We start from the raw sequence: 18,645 nt of genomic DNA, 5'->3' as shown, positions 1-18,645 counted from the left end.
GAGCTCACACGTTAAGCCTGTCCGTTTGCTCTTTTGTGCCTCAGAGAGCGAAAATGAAACGGCCATTATTTTTATGAGAAGATGCTTCCTAAATACTCAGCACTAGGACAAAAACAAAATACAAAAAAAAAGACACCGACAGCATCACGCCATTTTTAATTTTTTTTGCATCGTAAATCAAGACTGGCTCGGTCTGATGAGAATCCTTTGTTGGATTGGCAGCTTCTCTCTTAAAATGGAAAGAGACAAAACAGACCCCAAGTGGGGCGCTCATTTTGCCAGCTGAGTATAAATGCAGAGGATGGGGCAGAACAGCTCTCACCTCGTGGGCCCCCCAAGGCCTCGGCTGACGGGCGTCCGAGGACATTCCTTTCCATACGCGGTTGAGGTGCTACCCGGAACGACGTAGTCCTGCGAGGAAGAACCAGCCGTGAGGTCCAGCTCGACGGCCGACCATGCCAGCATTCGATGGGGAGGGCCGGGACGAGGCTGAGTGGTCTCGTGTGTCCTCGGACGCTTTGCTTGCATCTGATCAGATTTGGGGAGGGGGAATCAGACCTCGATCGTGGGAAGAAGACTTCTGGGCCAGAGAAAGCTGCTGCTCTCATCTCACGTGGTACCACCAGGATACAACCAGGGAAACTGCAAGACACTTAACAGTACATGGGATTTGTCTGGCTAAAATATATAACTATATCTATAGATATATAGAGAGAGTGATATATATAGTTATAGATATATGATAAATGAGGAAGGGGAGAATTTGGACCTCCTTTCTTTACACCGATGGCACGCATCAACCCCCTTGGCATTGAGGACACAAAGGATTTCTCAAGATTGTTGTCTCCTTAACCGTCTTTAAATTTTAAGGGGGGGGGGAAGAGAGCGGCAAGAAAGCAAGAAACTGACACAGGTGCGTCTGACAGCTGTAAATAGACAATAAATGAAGAAAACAAACCAACAAATCTCTTTGAAACCAGTTTTCAGTTTGTGGACGGAGCCTCCCCATCTCATTGCAATGGTTTTGATCGTACATTGTGGTGCTCTTGGTGTTTTTTTTTTTTTTCCCCTGGTTTCGTTCTCTCTTTACGCAAATTCATCTCTCCCATTGCAGCTACATTTCAGGGAACATGTATATTTAGTAGCTATTGTAAGTCCTGCATGGCATCACTAAAGCTTTTTTCTTTTCCTGGAGAAGACACGAAGCGAGCCTGCCGGAGCTGGAACGGAGAGGGACTTGTGCCGGAGAACCCAAGCAGGAAGGGTGGGAAGGAGGGGGGGCATTTGGGATTTTTTGGGGACAGGCAGACCCTGAGATTTGGGGGTTCTAGGAAGAGACTGACCGACCAACCAATCCAACAATTTGGGTTACCCAGCGAATTCCCACTTGCCGGTTCTTATTCTTTTGTTTCTATCAGGTTGTTTGACCCTGCCAAACCAATGTCAGAGTTGTGTGTATTAAAAACAGTGTTTTAAAAAAAAGAAAAAGAAAAGTGTTATAAAGACACTCAGCCTTATTGAAAAAAAAAACTATTTATGGAGTCAAATAAAAAGAAATTAAAAGACCTGGCCAGACATTTCTTTTTCCAAAAAGAAAGCAAGCAAGCCATGATTTCCCAACAACATTGATCATGTTTTCTTCTTGCACTCATGTGAACGGTGTCTTGGAACTGAGTGGGGAGTGGGAGGTGGATGGGGTGGTGCATTCTGTTTTCAGTTATGGTGGTCTCCAGAAGGAGTGACAGCCTTTCCTTCCCCCCCCCCTCTTGATTTGATCTACGCTGGAACAATCATGTTAGCAGTTGGAACAGGAGCTGAATTTTCCAAAAACTTAAGGTTTGGATGAAACGGCCGCTCAAGATGGTGTCAAGGTTTCTCACCTGGTTTGGCGTTAAATCATCTCTGTTTGGGTCTCGGCTTTCTTTGGTCTTCTTTCACTGTCTGTCCAGTTGCTTCTCTCACATTCCTTCATCACTGACCTTGGAGTAATGTCACGGAGGGTATTTAAATAAAATGTAGTCCTGCTGGCCATCATCCACTAGGATTTAAAAATAAACAAACAAACCAACCCCAAATACTTGGATAGGGCAAATTGTTCCATATTTCTGATCACGCAGAAATAGCAGAACATGGTCCATTAAAGCAGGGAGAGGACTGTCCCCAGAGCATATTCAGACTACCCCCCCCCCCCGAAGCGGGCTACACCTGTTTGTCATCTTCCCAGAGTTTGGCGATTAGTCCGTGCTTTGGCTGAACTCTCAGGTTCATCGCATACTGTTTGCAGCCCACGGGACTGAGAAGATGAAGAGGTATTAGGGTATTTGTATGGTGATGAATTCTGTGCTCATCACGACATGCCAGAACACACACACACACACACACACGAGAGAGAGAGAGAGAGAGAGAGAGAGAGAGAGTAAAAATACAGGTGGATTCATCCATATCAATGAACGAGATCTAGCAATTATTGTTTCCGACATGAGTGGCCCTTTGGTAGTTGGTGGCTCTTAACTGCCCATTCAAGACCACCCTCAAAACTCTCTGCATTGCAAGAGGGATAGGTTGTGAAAGGGAACCAACAAATGCAGATATGGAACATTCCCAATATAAGAGCAACTCGAGTAGCTACAAGCACTTTTTTTTTTTGCTGTAACACTTTTCTAGTCGGCTGTCAGTTCTACTGTATTTGTGCCACAGTTTGAAATCTGTTCCCTGTCTTGATGTTCAAGGTCATATTTCAAGTGACCAAGTAACAGGCTTACTGGGCTCAAGGGAAGATGCTAATCCAGTGCACCTCTACTTATTTGTCACATTTTTCTCAAAAAGAACTTAGTTTTACTAGATCACTAACAAACCGACTTTGCTAAAACTAAAGAGTCTAGAACGTGCAGCATTTGCTATGCTCAAAAAATATATATATTTTTAGAGAACCACTTGCCCAGAATTATTTCCTGGAGTAACCATTCTATGTGATTTTTGGATTAGACTTTACGTGATCAACCGTTCTAGCAAGTTGAGATCTGCTTGAGATCCGGAATTTATTTGGAAAACAAAGTGAAGGAGGGGTAATCGTCTGTTTCCAAACTGGCTTGGGTGTTTTCCCCACTTTTCTGACAAATGTGTACAAATATTACTAGAGCAGCAGTATAATATGCCAAAAATTGTAGAGAAGGACACGGTGGTAGAAGATGGCACGTCACCTTTGCAGGACAAGATGCAGACTGAGGAGACCATACTGTCAGCTAGGTTTTGTTTATGCCCCACTGGCAAGATGCTTACCGCTGAGATCTCCTGCAGAATTCATCTCCACTCATGTGAGCAAGAAAGCTGGAAAGACATAATTTTGAGGATGGCATGTTTAGTTCCCTTCCTAAAACCATGGAAACTGGGCTAATAATATGAGAAAGTCAACAGGTGAAATGGGGGGGGGCTTAGCATCTACCACACAGTGTGGGAGGCCACAGGTTAACCAGGACGGCAGTAGAAATGTGGTTTGTCTCATGAGAGAGGAATGTAAGTGGCTTTAGTCACCCACCAACCAAGACCCCTATTTGAAATATTACACCAAGTACAAGAAACCTATTTGAAATATTAATTTCAGCCCTGGTCCCTTAAGGAAAGGAAGGTAGCCAAGAGGTCACCTGTTGTTCTTGGAAAGGTCAAGACAGGAGAGAATGTCTTCCACCCTCCTCACGGAGTGTTTGGAAGTCATTGGCATGCGTCTTTGCAACCGATCCGCCTCACGCCTTTCCTCACCCGCGTTTCATTCAGCGATGGCTTTCCAGAGGTGTCTCTTAACAAGGAACAGTTCAATAATATTTATTCACGAATGATGCAAATTGAAAATTAATGTGTGATGTCAGCGTATATACATGGAGGATGGCCAAGTACTGGGAGAAATGTACAGAATATGTAGACATTTTCTAGTATTATAGATGATCTGCTTAATGCGAAAAAGAGCTGTCGTCCGCTACACTTCAGCCGTAAACTGCTTTGCAATTTTGCTTGGCTGCAGATGTGATATGCTTACATTTCAATACGCATATCTGGGTGAGATAAAGTTCAAGTTCCTAGGAGTAAAGTCAGTTAACATTATGGTGCGTTCCTTAGAGTTAGCCTTGGCTTTGAGTGAGCATAGTTAGATCAGACAAGCCAATGTTACCTGGATCAAAGCTTGGAAATTTTTATTTGCAGTTATGATATCTGGGAGAATTTGGGGACTACGGGTTTTAAAAAGTAACATTTCCACATTAGGAAGTTCTTTACATTTGGAATTTACTCAAAAAGACAAAGAGGGAAGGGGGGAGGGAAGGAAGGACTTCCATAATTTCACTCACTGGAGAGAGAACAGTTTTGTAATACTTCATTCCAGCTTGTAAGAACAAATAGCAAAGGTTTGCTTCCCTGCAGGATCCACCGGATAATATCCAAAGAAGGTGGAATCATTTTTCCTTGCTGTGCTCTGATGAATTTGAGCGCACGTCTGTGGAAAGAATGACAACAGGGTAGTTGGCTGGTACAAACATTACCATCTGTTTACACTCCCGGTGGTTTCTAACATTTCTGTCGAACCACACCAGGTGGGGGTGGAGGGGTGGAGAGATATCATCCTTATGTTATCCATAGTGCAGGAGACAGGAGCAGGTCTTGATGGCTGTGGGTTTCATCTGCATGATCTGGGAGGGTGATTTTTTTAAAAAAATGCCTTAATACCAGGAGAAGCACCAGCCTGTATTCTCTTCATAAACCCAGCAAGCTGGAGATCATCCCACTGAAAAGAACGGGGACCGCCAACTGGTCGAGGGCAGAGGGAATGCAAAGACGAACCTTAAGCACAGGATGCTGTCCTGGGTGTGGTTAACAGGATACTGCCCAATCTTTTAAAAGAAGGCCTGGTTAAGAAAGATCATAAAGTCCTGACTTTGGATTACGTTTCACTATTGCATGAGAGCAGAAAGAGCCGCAGGCATAGTATCATCCTAGCACAACAACACTAAATCCCTGGAGACTGTGTGTGATTGTGTGTGATTGTGTGTGTGTGTGTGTGTGTGTGGTGTGTGATGCCTGTTAAAAGTTGAATCTGAATCACTTAGCAGTCCATGAAGGAAGATCTTTGAAGGAAGGCTAAGAGATAAATGTTAGAAATAAATGGAAGACGTGAACACAGTGGCATTGGCCACAGAGCAAATTTTGCCGTAAATGATTTTTATAGTTCTTTCATATGCTCTTTACCCAGGAGTATAACCCCCTTGGTAATCGTGGGGTTTTCTGCAGAAGAAACCCTGATAAGGCTGTGGTACGTGTTGCTTGAAAACCTGGCTGTGACAGAAATGCAACACCAAAATGAGAGACGTTTGTGTACATTTCCTCCCATGCTAAAAATAGCCTGAAATGCACGAACATGATTTGCTTCCAGTTTTCGTCAGCACAGCCGAACGGTTCCTTCATAGCAACCGCAGCGTGACGGTCGGTTTCTAAGGAAGGGAAATTTGTATAAAACCTTGCTGCAGGGAGGCGGGGCGCACAGACAAACACAGGTTGTCTCCCGGTGGTTATGTAACCCATCTTTCTTTAAGCTTCCCTCACAAATGAACAACAACAAAGTCATACGGATGCACAGAAACAAGACGTTCAGCCTGTCATTGTTTGGTTGTCCCACATGCCGAGCAGTGACGTTGTCTCGAGTGGCTCTCGAAGTCTTGGGGTGAGAGGTTATTTGGCGTAGAAGGGAAACCCTGAAAATCAGGGGAACCAAATGTGTCTTTCATAAAGGAGATCTTCCGTTCAGTCCAAGGCAGTGTTCGTGAGAACCCCCCCCCCTTCTGACCTAAGCTCTCACAAACCCAACAGGCAAACCAGGAGCCAGAAGGGCCATGGCTCGGATGCCATCGAACCAATGCAACCACTATGTGTTTTTTTTAAAAAATCTGAACTTTAAAAGAGCTCTCCAGGGTTGGCTGGACTCTTGACCCAAAATTGCTTCAGCACCTTGGATAGCGCGTGCACTCTTCAGACGAAACCTGAGGCCAGTTCACTGTTCCCATGAAACCAGGCTCGCCAGTCTTGACTTGGCCAACCCTCTGACACCGTGATCTGCCAAGCGTCTCACTTGGGACTGTGACGGGACAGGAGGAAAAGTCAGGAGACCAGGTGCACCGGGATTGGAAAGGGAAGGGAAATCACTGTAGAAATGTCACAGTCTGGATAGAAGTTCGTAAGTCAGTTGAATAAGAAAGAATGGGGGTAGAATCCATGGTTTGATCACCAGAAGTGGTGAACATTCATTATCTCCTCAATATGCAGATTTTAGCATGCATTTTAGAAAAGGGAGGAAACACAAAGAGACTAGATCACATCTTAATGAGGAAGGAGGGATAACACTGAGCCCTAATTGTGCTTAGCACATCATCGTGTACCATCCAGACAACTCTGATTTATGAAGAAATTTGGGGGGGGGGGGTTCCAGATAAACAACATTACCATTCCCTTCCTCTAAAGATGTCCTGGGACTGAACAACTTGCCCCAGACCACACAGGCTGGCTCTTCTCCAGATTCTCCCTTTCTGCACAGACAACAAAATGTCCCCACTTTCTCAGCACAATAAAAAATGGCACCCCTATCTTTCTAAACAGACAGCAAAATGAAGCTTGTGTAGAAAGGAAAGGGGGCCATTTTGTTGCTTGCGCAGAATGGAAGGTGCACCATTGTGTTGCCTGAGAAGAATGGAATATGGCCATTTTGCTGTCTGTGTAGAAAGAAAGGGGGCCATTGTCTGGCCTTTGCAGAAAGAGTGGGCACCATTTTGTTCAATGTGCAGAATGTAACGGGACCACTTAGCGCCTGAGCAAAATGGGAAGCAGCCATTTTGTTGCCAGTGCAGAATAAAAGGCAACCATTTTGTTACCAGTTCAGAAAGGGGGGGACCATTTTGTTGCCTGTACAAAAAGGAAAAGGTGCCATTTTGTTACCTGTGCAGAATGAAAGGGCACCATTTTGTTGAATGTGCAGAACATAAGGCGGTCATTTTGTTGCTCTGCAGAATGGAAGGCAGCATTTTGTTGCCAGTGAAGAAAGGGAGGGGGCCATTTTGTTTCATGTTCAGAATAACGGGGTGCCATTTTGTTGACTGTACAAAATGGAAGGGGGGGATTTTGTTGCTGGTGCAGAAAGGAAGTGGCACCATTTTCTTGCTTGTGCAGAAAGTAAGGTGGTCATTTTGTTGCTTTGTGAATAGAAGGCAGCCATTTTGTTGCCAGTGAAGAAAATGCAGGGGGCCATTTTGTTGGATGTGCAAAATGAAAGGGGGGCGTTTTGTTCCGTGTACAATATGGAAGGCGGGCATTTCGTTTCCTGTACAGAATGAAAGGGTGCCTTTTTTGCTTGTGCAAAAAGAAAGGTTCTATTTTTGTTTCATGTGCAGAATGAAAGGGTGCTATTTTTTGCCAGTGCAGAAAGGAAGTGGCACCATTTTTTTGGATATGCTGAATGTAAGGGGTTTTGTTGCTTGTGCAGAATAGAAGGCAACCATTTTGTTGCCAGTGAAGAAAGCAAGAGGAGCCCTTTTGTCTCCTCGCAGATTGGAAGGGGGACATTCTGCTGCTGGTGCCGAAAGGAAGTGGTGCCATTTTGTTTCATTAGCAGAAGGGAAACGGGTCATGTATTTTGCCCATATAGAAAGGAAGGGGACACCATTTTATCACTTGTCAGAAAGGAAGGGGTTCCATTTTGTTGCTTGTACAGGAAGAGAGCTTTTGTTGGATGTGCATAATGGCAGTTGAGTCAAATTCATGTTGGTTGCTTTGACCACACTGTCCAACCATCTTGTCCTCTGTCGTCCCCTTCTCCTCTCGCCTTCACACTTTCCCAACATCAGGGTCTTTTCTCATGAGATGGTCAAAGTATTGGAGCCTCAGCTTCAGGATCTGTCCTTCCAGTGAGAGAAATTATAGTTTTCCATTATAGCTACTCAAATCCTCCATTCGGTATGGAAACTAGCTGATGGGGTCTGGTACCTGAGGTCCAAAAATGGAACATCCACAAATTCTCCAGAATACCATGGTGAACTTGGCTCCTTCCAGGGACAGAAGGATGGGCAGATGCCCCTTAACCAAACAGTGCAGTTATAGTAGATATCAGCAGGTGGCGCTGGAACATACCAGTTCACTTTTGTCCACACAAACAAAGTTTACCCCTCATCAACTCAGTGTCAGAAGATGAATATATTTAAAGAAGGAACTGCGGGAGTAGGTTTTCGTTTCAATGGTACGCAGTGGGAATGTACACGTGGGGAAACTGCCCAAGAACCATATATAGCCATGGTTCCCAGCCTTGGGTACCTCAGTGTTTTTGGACTGCACTTCCCATGAGCCTTTGCCACTACTTGGAAACTACTGGCATACCATCAACAGTGGACAAACGAGCTTGCAGGAGTTTTAGGTCCTTTTCCTCATCACATCATCCAACATCATTTGCCAGCCAAGGGCAGCTGTTTACAAGGGTCATGCTGCTCTTCTGCCCAGTACATTTCAAAGCAGCAGAGAAGCCAGTGGTAGGAACGAGTGAAAAATTCTGGTTCTGTTTGTTTAACAAACTGTAAGAATTATGTTTCAGATCTCATACAATTGTAAAGTTGGAAGGGACGTGAGTTTTGAGACTTATGAATGCAGGAGAAATTGAAGCTTTAAAATTTGCTCCATACAATCTAAAAGATTCAATCTCTTAAAAGCCCACTGGCTGTATAACTCTGTGGTTGAGATCTCTGGCTGTGAAGCCAGAGGTTGGGAGTTCAATTCCCCACTGTGGCTCCTGGGGAGAAGAGCCAGCCTGGGTGGCCTTGGGCCACCTGCACAGTCCCAGAGCGCCCCTAGAGGAATGGAAGGGTAAAGCATTTCTGAGTATTCTCTGTTTAGAAAAATCTGAAAAGGGTTGCCTCACCATAATGTACTTGATGCACATGATTATGATGATGATGGTGGTGGTGGTGGTGGTGGTTCAAACTATATTGGAGCTCAGTTCCCTGACAACTCTACTTTTTGAATGGTTCTTTGTTGGCAAGGCCAACATGGCAGGTGGATACAACCTAGGCCTACATCTGAATGCTAGCCTGAAGTAGAATTGGACCCATTGAATCAATGGGGCTCACGAGTGTTGATTTCAGCAATTGATTTAATTCGGTTGACTCCAACGGGAAGCAGCAATTGGATTTATCGCCGTGGCCCTGAATGCTTGAACAGCTGGATCTATTAAATTTGGCTGGCTGAAATGGAGAAGAAAAAAAGAAATAAGCATAAACAATGTTTTCTTTCTCTATCTTATATTTGACCCTCTACCTGTACATCCATACATCTTATTGGGTGAATGTTCCCAGTGAAAGGCATGCCTGTGTTTTCCCCTGAACATATGGGCTTTTCTTAATATATACATGGTGCCCAGTTTAAGCATTGAGTTTTTGAGAGGAATACTGCCTGCATAATATCTCAACCCGGTGCAAAAGGACAATGAGTAATAAACACAACTGGGATTCAGAGATCTACAATGCAGCTGAGCTAGAGAAATCCACCTGTCCCTAATTCACAGGGAGAACTTGCTTACTGGCATAATTCTCAGGCTCATATCTCCCAAAAATGACAACTGCTGGCAGTAGAGGGCAGGAAGATTCTGCTGTGTGCGCTCTTGTGGGAGCTGCCCCACCCATCTTTCCCTGGGCTGTTTTCAATCCCAGATGCAGATGATGAATGGAGATGGATCCTTTGTTTTACACTGGAAGTGCAATTAAGCAATCGCAAGGTGGGTGTGACCCTGATTCATGGTGCCATAATCCAGAGCTGCAAAGAGTGAATGAGGATGACCATAAAACACAATCTATTCAGTTGCTCCAGGCATTGGAATCCATAAACACCAGCAGAGCTTCAACAAGAAAGTCTAAAACTTAACAAGGCCTGGCTCCCAGCACTGAAAAATACAGCCTGCAAAAGGTCAACGAACTCTACCCAGCCACAAGGACCAGGGATCATTGCACAAAAAAGACCAGCTAAAGACACTCAACAATCACAGTGACAGATAATCTTTTCCCCTTATCACAACAATACACCCATGACAAAAAACATGCTGATCACCCTAATCACCCAATCTCCTGAAAAGGACAAAAGCTGTTCCCACAGCTATTAATACTCAGCTCCTCAACAAACAGCAACAGAGCATGGACAGAGTTCCTACTCCAGTCCTCTGAAGATGCCGGCCACAGAGACTGGTGAAACGTCAGGAAGAACAACCTTCAGAACATGGCCAAAGAGCCTGGAAAACCAACAACAACCATCATCTGGTCTAACTCTCCATAAACCATAATCACAGGGTTTTCCAAGCTAAAGACACACCTTGGCTGTAATGATCATTTTGGCCCCATGCATCTCTGAGATTGGGAGGGTTGCATCCACATCCCCTCCACCCCAAATATTAGTTATTTTCCTAAAACAGATGGGAGTGATTTAGTCTGCAAAGTGCCATGGAAATTCTTCATCACGAGCTGCAGTGTGGTCTGCACTCTTTTCCTGGGGAGCGGCTGGTAACGGTCCCTTGACCACCCGAAAGAGCTCTGCCGGACAACTCAGTGTAGACACAATGGTGGCAGAGAAGAATGACTTCTTTGCTGCTGATGCTACTGTCATGGAAGAGGCTTTCCAACGGGTTCTGGCCTGTGTTCGGTTGGATTCACTCTGAGTTTTGCACCATTATTGCTTTAGTCTCCGTCCCACTCATCTCCTTGCCACCAGCTCCCCAGTAAACCGGTTTGACTTTACTTTGTGGGAGGGGAGCCTTAGGAGCAATTGTCTCAACTGCCCTGGCCATTTCCCCCTGGTAGAGATCAACCAGGGCTTCAAGAGAATCGCCTGCCAAGGCAAGGGGAAACTTCCCCCAAGTGCCACCAGGAAACCATGTGGATCCATCAGCCTCCTGGGGTGGATCATCTTAATCAGTCCCCCACCCTTGCAGAGGATCTGAGTTCTAGCGAGTCTAAACCCCATCAGATGATGATCTGTCCATGCCAATGGAACTACAGAGAGTTTCTCCCCAGTAAACAAATACTGCCCCCCCCCCCAAAAAAAGCAAACCCTACAGTATTTTGAAACTTGCTTTATTTAAAGAAACTGGAAGCTACAATTCTTAGGAATGTGACTTCTAAAACTAATCCCTCATCTAGACCGTGGGTTTGATTTTGTTTTTAACTTCCAAAGAATCAAGGCAGATGCACAGAAGAGCTACTTGGCTGCCATGTGCATTTCCTGTTTCATAATATCTGGTGTTCTTTGGTGGCTTTCAAAGGGCTGGAAAAATCAGCAGCCTATTTTGTGACCCTCCTTTCTGGGAAACATACCAGTTCCCTTTTCTTCTTTTCTTTTCCCTTTTTAAAATTTCTTTTTCTTTTCTTTTCTTTTTTGTGAGCCTTCTACAGCTTTCTACGGTTTCAGAGCATGAAGCCTGAAGTGGAGCTGAAACTAATTCGGAAGGACGTTTATTCCCCACTGCTTAAAACACTTCTTAATTATTATTACTAATTGTACCGAATGGAGCTTGCAAAGACTCGGTCAGAGAAATACATTGGGGGCTTCGTATCTGAAGCTGCCAGCAGGGAGAAGCCAAAGACCCCCATCTGGCTCATGCATATTAAGAGCAGAACGAGACAAGAAGGCGTCTATATGGCACCGTTGTTTAAAAAAATGTGGCACATTATTCTTTCTTCACAAGTCACTTATTTTCTTTGAAGGGTGGCTGGCCAAACCAGGCGTGCGGGAAACAACCTTGCAAAGTGGGGTAAGGACAAGCCAACTTTCAGCTGGAACCAGTGTGAGGTGGGGAGTTCAGGCAGCCAAAGCTGAGGCTTCCTGCTCTGAAGGAGAGCTCCCAGCTAGCACTGGTGCAAGAACAGGGAGCTTAGGTAGACTCAAGCCTCAGAGCCTTCCAATTGACACCTTTCTCCCAGGTTCTCTGTAAGGTAGATGATCATCATCATCTTTGAACTGCAGAACTGGAAGGAACTCTATGAAACATTTAGTCCAGCCTCTCCCAAGGAGGCCCAGTGGGGGAATCGAACTCCCAACCTCTGGCTCCGCAGCCAGAGACCTAAACCACTGAGCTCTCCAACAGTTCTCATAGATCTCCCAGGAGAACGATGTTGTTTGTAGTCCAGAAAATCCCAGAATCGCATTCTTAGTAGACCCCAGGTTTTTGCTCAGCCGCAGCACTTAGGACTTAGATGGGTGGCTACAAGCCTTCTTTTATGGAGGATGATCTTCTCTTTCAAGAGCTCCTAGGGCTCGGTTCTTGCTTGAAAACTGTCTTCTATCAGATGGACTGTTCTGTCTGAGTATCTTGAAAAGATCTGGAGCCCTAAGAAGGGAGACCAGGAACCGAACGTTTCTCTCATCCATAGTTAGAACCTGGTCCACAGACATAACAGCAAGTCCATGACTAAGCTGGCCACCACCTTCCCCAACTTTTGCTGGGTCACATGATAGCTCTGTTTCTAATTCTAATTCCAATGTTCATGTCTAATATTGCAATTCTCAGCATTTAAATTAGCTGATGTGTACTGGCGTCTTTTTTTAAACTTACGATTTTTAGGCATTTGCAAAAACAAATATGTAAGTTTTTGTTTTGCTTTGCTGCTGGTTATTTTTGTTGCTGCCACTGCCGCTCTGCGTCATCAAGTCCGAACTGATGGACAGCAACCCTAATAAGAATTTCAAGGTAAGGGAGGCCTTTAAACTGTGGATTTACCAGTTCCACGCACACCCCGGGTGAGTTTTTAGGGTGTGTTTTCATGCAGAATGCTAGCCCTCCTGGACTCCTGTGAGGAAGGACAGGAGGTAAAGCAGCCAAATAAAAACATTAAATGAGACCATATCTTATTTTCAAATAGGAAATTGAGTTTTTGTGACCTGCTGCAACCCTCAAATGATCATCGTCACGTCTTCCCCAGGAAGCCAGATATTTTTGAATGCTGGAAGCACGCCCTACTTTTAAATATTTTTCCCATCGAGCTCAAGGGAGTCTCGTTTAGCCAATTTCATGGGACTTCCTTCAGTTTCATACCAAAACGTCCCCGCCAGCAAAGGTGAGGTGGTCAGTTCTTTTTCATCCAAATCTATATTTGTCTCTCACCCTGGGCTCTTTCCCCTTCACGGCGCCAAGGACTGGTGGATTTCATATTTGGCACTGGCTCCTGTTCTTGTCGGTTCTTAAGTTCATTCGGAAAATGACGTGTTTTGCAACTAAATTTATGGATCTCTTTGCACAGTTACAAAGTCAGAAGATGGAGACTTATGAGAACAGAAACGTCTCTGCTTTCTCCCACCTCTTTTGGTTCATTTGCTTGTTTCTCACTCAGGAAACCAGGAGAGAATTGAATCTATTAAACATTAACCTACACATTATAATAATGACAATCATCTTAGATCGGCAGAGCTTGGAAGGGACCTTGACAGGGTCATGGAGTCCAGCTCCTGGAATTGAACTCCCAGCCTCTAGCTCTATAGCCAGACTGCCAAACCCCCAAGCCAGGCTGTGGGCTAGGAGAGGGGATTAAACTCTCCAGGAGTTTTGGTCTTTAACTCCCCCAAATTCCTATACAGCATCGTCAACCACAAAGGATGTAATTCAGGTAAACCTGGAGAGCAGAAAGCTCCTTGGTCCTTTAGGAAACAGCATTGAGGAGCCAGGCTCTGGGAAAAGGAAGGCAGTCACAGAAGATAAAAAGTTACTTTGGGGGGAACTGCAACTCCCAGAATACGCTGGACAGCAAGACCATCGCAAATAACCAGCTACAACATTCTGGAACTTGTAGTCCAAAACAAACCAGCCAACCCAACTGCCCATCTCTGATCACAGAGATCCTTTATTATGTAATCAATGTCTCTAAAGCTTAATATATCTAAAACAAACAGGTGTTGAAAACCATAACAATGGTTATGGCATGAAAACCATAACAATGAACCTTGCATGTAGAAAATTAGGAGAGCAGTCCAGCTTACTACATGATGCACAAGGTGAGAACATACAGGTCGGTAGCTTAGATATCTGGCTGCAGAGCCAGAGGTTGGGAGTTTAACAGGGGCTGGACTCAACCATCCTTCGAGCCCTGAATTTCCAAGACAATCATGATCATGATGATGGGACTGCTGAATAGATCAGTGGTTTGGAAGCTGGAGGTTCAGAGTTCGATTCCCCACTGGGCCTCCTTGACAAGAGTGGCCTTCAGTGATCCAGAGGGTCCCTTCCAGCTCTGCAGTTCTACGTTGACAATGATGATGAGGATGAGGATGATGAACATTGCAGAGTCCTTCCAGCACATGACGTGGGAGAAGCACTCAGCAAACTCATCAAGGAGGGCAACGAATAGCCAAAGAGACTCGTGCCCTTTGCCCTGGCAAATGGACTGATAAACCACATTATCTGAATATGAGCACAAACACTTTTCCCTAGAACAAATTTGTATTTTGATAACGGCTTCCAGAGAAAAACTGTGTTAGCTTTCCAGGGCTATGGCTACTGGCTATTAAACTGCCTTAATCTCATTTATTACATCACCTTTGCTGGACAAAGCATTCTGGAAAACTCAAAAGCAGTGGGGTCCTTTTTAAGGAGAAAGATGAGGCAAAATAAATAAATAAATGTGTGGGTGTTTTTGGTAACTTATTCATGATACAATCAAGATATTGCTCAACCTCAGATGACCTTGGTTGGAGAAGTCATTCTGTTGGAAACCTGCTCAAACTCACTGATGAATAATCTTGTATTTGTTTTTTTAACTTCATAAATGTGCACCTTGCTTTTCTGCCAACAAATGGCACTCGAAGACGGTCCAATCCAGTAAAAATGAAATACAATTAAAAGATTAAAAGAGATTAAGTACAATTAAAATTGAATTAAAGTTTAAAAATACAATTAAAAATATTTTTAAAGCAAAAACCACACCACTCTCTAGGGAAGGGATATGTAAGGATTTCATTTTAAAAATAATAATTAGAAATATTCTTCATATGCAGGATGCCAAAAAAAATTTTTTTTTCACAAATTTAGTGTAGGAGAAAGATGAGAGGGAAACCCTGTCAGATTTATAGATGCTGGCTGATGGCATTGAATCGTTGCCTAAAAACTTTGAATATTTGTGTACTTCAGCTACATTGGTGGCTAAGATTGCCATATAAATCACTTGAGCGGCTCTCAGACTTGTGCATCTTTATTAAATTTAATGAATTTGGGGGCTACCTTTGGGGTGCTGTAACTTTAAAAGTAGGCTAAATGCTACACAGCAGAATCGTTTTTTGGGACTTTTTCGTTTGCTGTGAGACCACGTGGGATTTTGTTCCAAAAGGACAGTTTCTGAGCTCTGATCTATTATACCATCATGGAAGAATGAAGTTGGAAAGGGCCTATAAGGCCATCGAGTCCAACCCCGTGCTCAAAGCAGGAATCCAAACCAACGATCTAACAGTTGTCCAATTTTTTCTTGAATGCGTCCACCTCCTGAGGTCATGGGTTCCATCATCGTACTGCTTTAACAGTTAAGACGTTTTTCCTGATATTCAGCCTAAATCTGGCTTCCTGTCGCTTGAGCCCATTCTTGCAGGTCCTGCACTCTGGGACGATCGGGAACAGATCCTGCCCCTACTCTGGAGAACTATTGTTCAGATCTTTGAAAAGGGCTACCCTATCTCCTCTCAGTCTTCTTTTCTCAAGGCTATCCATCACCCCAGGTTCTTTGTGCCACCACCTCCGAGGAAACAATGGCAACCACAACTGCTTTGTGTAGATTACGCCCCCCAACCTGATGGAAATTGTACTCTTCTGTTCTTCCCACAAGACCAGCTAGGATTCAGGCACAGAGGCTGGTGTGCAGCAACACCCCAACGTCCTGGTTAAATTCAAAACTGCTTCTCTCCTGCACCCAGCTTCCTTGCGCACATTTTCCCGGGCAGCGGGCCAGGGAGAGGCTTAATTCTGACAGGTAGGTGTGACAGAAATTCCATTCGCCCCAGATAGATTGCACAGAGTTTTGGTTTGGTTTTGTTTTTAAGATAAAAACTTGGTCTCCAACCAGCAAGATATAGAGCAAAAGTGGCCTAAACGGGTCGTTTACTTTGGCACACGGAGTCTCTTTATGGGCCGTAAACCCTGTTTCTTATCCACTTCTGCATGCGGATAATTTTCTTTTAAAAGAAAAACCTTATCATGTTTAAAAAGGGAAATAGCTTGGAGCAAGGCCAAAGAAATTTCTCATGCGGGAGACAAGAAAGTGGCAGCTCTTCCACCGCCAAAGAAATGGTGTCCGATTTAAAAAACCCATTAGACGTGATGAGGAAAAATTGGAAATAAATTAAATACTGGCTCTGCACCGGGTTCTCCCTGTTTCAGTTTAGAGGCCTTGGTTTAGGGCTTCTGAGTTCGGTGTAGAGCAATTTCTTCCCTGTTCAGTTCAATTTGTGCGCCCGATCCAAACCAAGTTGTCACAGTTGAAGATCACATTTTCCTTGCTTCTACATCAATGCCAAGATGGCTACATTAAACCTTTTTTCTTCTGAGGCCAGTTGCTGTTTCTTTACTCCCTAGACAGAGCTGGTGGCACATGGTATCAGTAACAGCTGCCAGCAGAGCCTTTACACCCAGAAGCAAAAAAATAGGGATGTCTATAAATAGGTTTAGAGAGAATTTCCTCCTGCATTATCTCTAAGTGAACCAAACCCAAATGGGTGTAACTTTTTTGGTTGGTTTGTTTTTGATCCAGGTTGCCTCCTGATTGGGCTCACTTGAGTTCGGAATAGGGGGTTTCTCTGGATGTGGTTCACAGCCCCGAATAACATTGTTTAGTAGAACAAAGCCATGAACTAAGAAATGTCCTGGACCACAAGTTCTCTTGGGCAGAAGATCCTGTGATAGAACACGTTGAAGAGTTTTGAATTTTGGTTAAATTCACCTAGTTGCCCAACAGAAGAGCAGAAATTCACAGAGCAGAATCACTTCAAGATCCCCAGAGAAGACCAAGCCTTTTTCTCATCAAATGGCACTTTCAGTCTCAATAAATCACTCTGAGACATTAGTTCAAGGAGGTGTTTCCTTTTTATGGATTTTTGTAGCCTTTCATTTGTTTTTATAGCTTAATGGTTAATCACATATATTAATATTTGACTTTACCATCACAACCTTCCTTAAGTGCTTTTAAAAAAAAATATTTTATTTTATTTTATTTCGACAGAAAGACAGGGTATGAGACAACCCAAAAAACTGTTGACTTCTTTCAGGCTTTTCTTCTAAGGGAGTTTGTTTGAGCTTTCTCAGCCATGGTAACCTTGAACATCTAGGTAGCCAGGGCACTGGCAATCCAACACAGATTTCGCTATCAAAATATAATTGTTTTCATGGAAGTCTTTGCATGTATGTTCAGCTAACATGGCTTATCCAGTCCATGCCTGAGGCCAAGAGAATGATTTGCTTTCACTATGCAAATATGAGGGCCTTCAGCTCTTCTTCTGAGGAGCCCTGTCAAGCTCAGTGGTTCCCAACCATATGTTCTTGGACTACAACTCCCAGAAGCCTTCACCACTAGCTGTGCTGGCTAGGATTTCTGGGAGCTGCAGTCCAAGAACATCTGTGTTACCCAAGGTGGGGAACCACTACTTTAAAAAGTCAAGCTACCATTCCATAGAGTTGAGCTACACCCTCACTGCAGAACTAGACTGAATAAACATCATATGGCAGGGTTTCGTCCTCTACATGGTTTGGGGCAAAACTACTGTGGTCCTCCAGAACTGGCCATGTTGGCTGGGGCTTCTGAAAGTTGACGTCCAAATTATGGAATGGGCCAAAGCTTCTTAAATGTTGTTCTACAGATTCTTTCATTCTCATCATCTCTCACACATCTATGAGTACTTCAGGATGTCTGAAATTATGAAACCCACTGCCATGGGATGGACTGACGGCCAAAACCGTGGGAGGTTCAAAAACAGTATTAAACAAATTTGTGCCAATGGAGGAGACACAATGGGAGAGGAGATGTCTCTCAGGAGCTAGTGGTCATGATGGTCAAACCTGGATCCAGGATTCAGAGTCTGGAAGTTTTAATTTTTGGTTTACAACTTGTAGAGACTCTGATCAGCATGGACCGTTGCCGTCATGACCCACTCATGGCATACCTAGGGGGAGAGGATTTTGAGAACAGCATGCCAAAGCCATGGGACCTTTAAGAGCTTTTCCAATGTCCTTAAGCTGCTCTGTCCCTTATGGCAGTCTTGCCCCTTTGTTCTTCTTGCATGGGTGGACAGGAGAGAAAGAGAGGGAAGGAGTTCGGGGACGTATCTTGGACAAACTCAGCATTCCATGTCAAAAGAGGGCAAAGGATCAGGGCCCCTTTTTAAAAAAGAGTTCATTCTCTTCTCCACTAACTTCACTCTAACTTCCATTCTACCCGTTTTTGCCCAACCCAACATGTTTGGACATTTGTGGGGGAAGATACTTTTCATTAACAGAGGGATTACAGAAAGGAAATCTTGGAAGCAGGATCAATTACTAAACACACACACGCATGCATGCCACCCCATCAGATATATTTGTCTCTTATTGTCCTCTAGTTCTCTGTCATGTTGCCTGTCTTT

General features: G+C 44.2%; 1 protein-coding gene and 1 long non-coding RNA gene across 5 annotated transcripts in view; one reads left to right on the top strand and one right to left on the bottom strand.

Annotated features, from left to right (window-relative positions):
- ARHGEF9 (Cdc42 guanine nucleotide exchange factor 9) overlaps positions 1-1,566 on the top strand; it is a 165,872-nt gene extending 164,306 nt beyond the window's left edge. For all 4 annotated transcript variants that reach the window (XM_072981465.2, XM_078380689.1, XM_078380688.1 and 1 more), the window contains one exon: positions 45-1,566. In XM_072981465.2, coding sequence (XP_072837566.2) covers positions 45-57 — 13 coding nt within the window. In that variant the 3' untranslated portion in view covers positions 58-1,566. The remainder of the gene's footprint in view (positions 1-44) is intronic.
- A 3,649-nt stretch (positions 1,567-5,215) lies between these two features.
- LOC144584484 (uncharacterized) overlaps positions 5,216-18,645 on the bottom strand; it is a 68,183-nt gene continuing 54,753 nt past the window's right edge. The window contains exon 9 of the long non-coding RNA XR_013538752.1: positions 5,216-9,257. This is a non-coding gene — a long non-coding RNA (uncharacterized LOC144584484). The remainder of the gene's footprint in view (positions 9,258-18,645) is intronic.

Source organism: Pogona vitticeps, chromosome 11 (genome assembly GCF_051106095.1).
Source record: "Pogona vitticeps strain Pit_001003342236 chromosome 11, PviZW2.1, whole genome shotgun sequence".
Classification (NCBI taxonomy): Eukaryota; Metazoa; Chordata; class Lepidosauria; order Squamata; family Agamidae; genus Pogona; species Pogona vitticeps.
The sequence above is the reverse complement of the archived record's forward strand: the minus strand, read 5'-3'. Positions and strand labels throughout refer to the sequence as shown.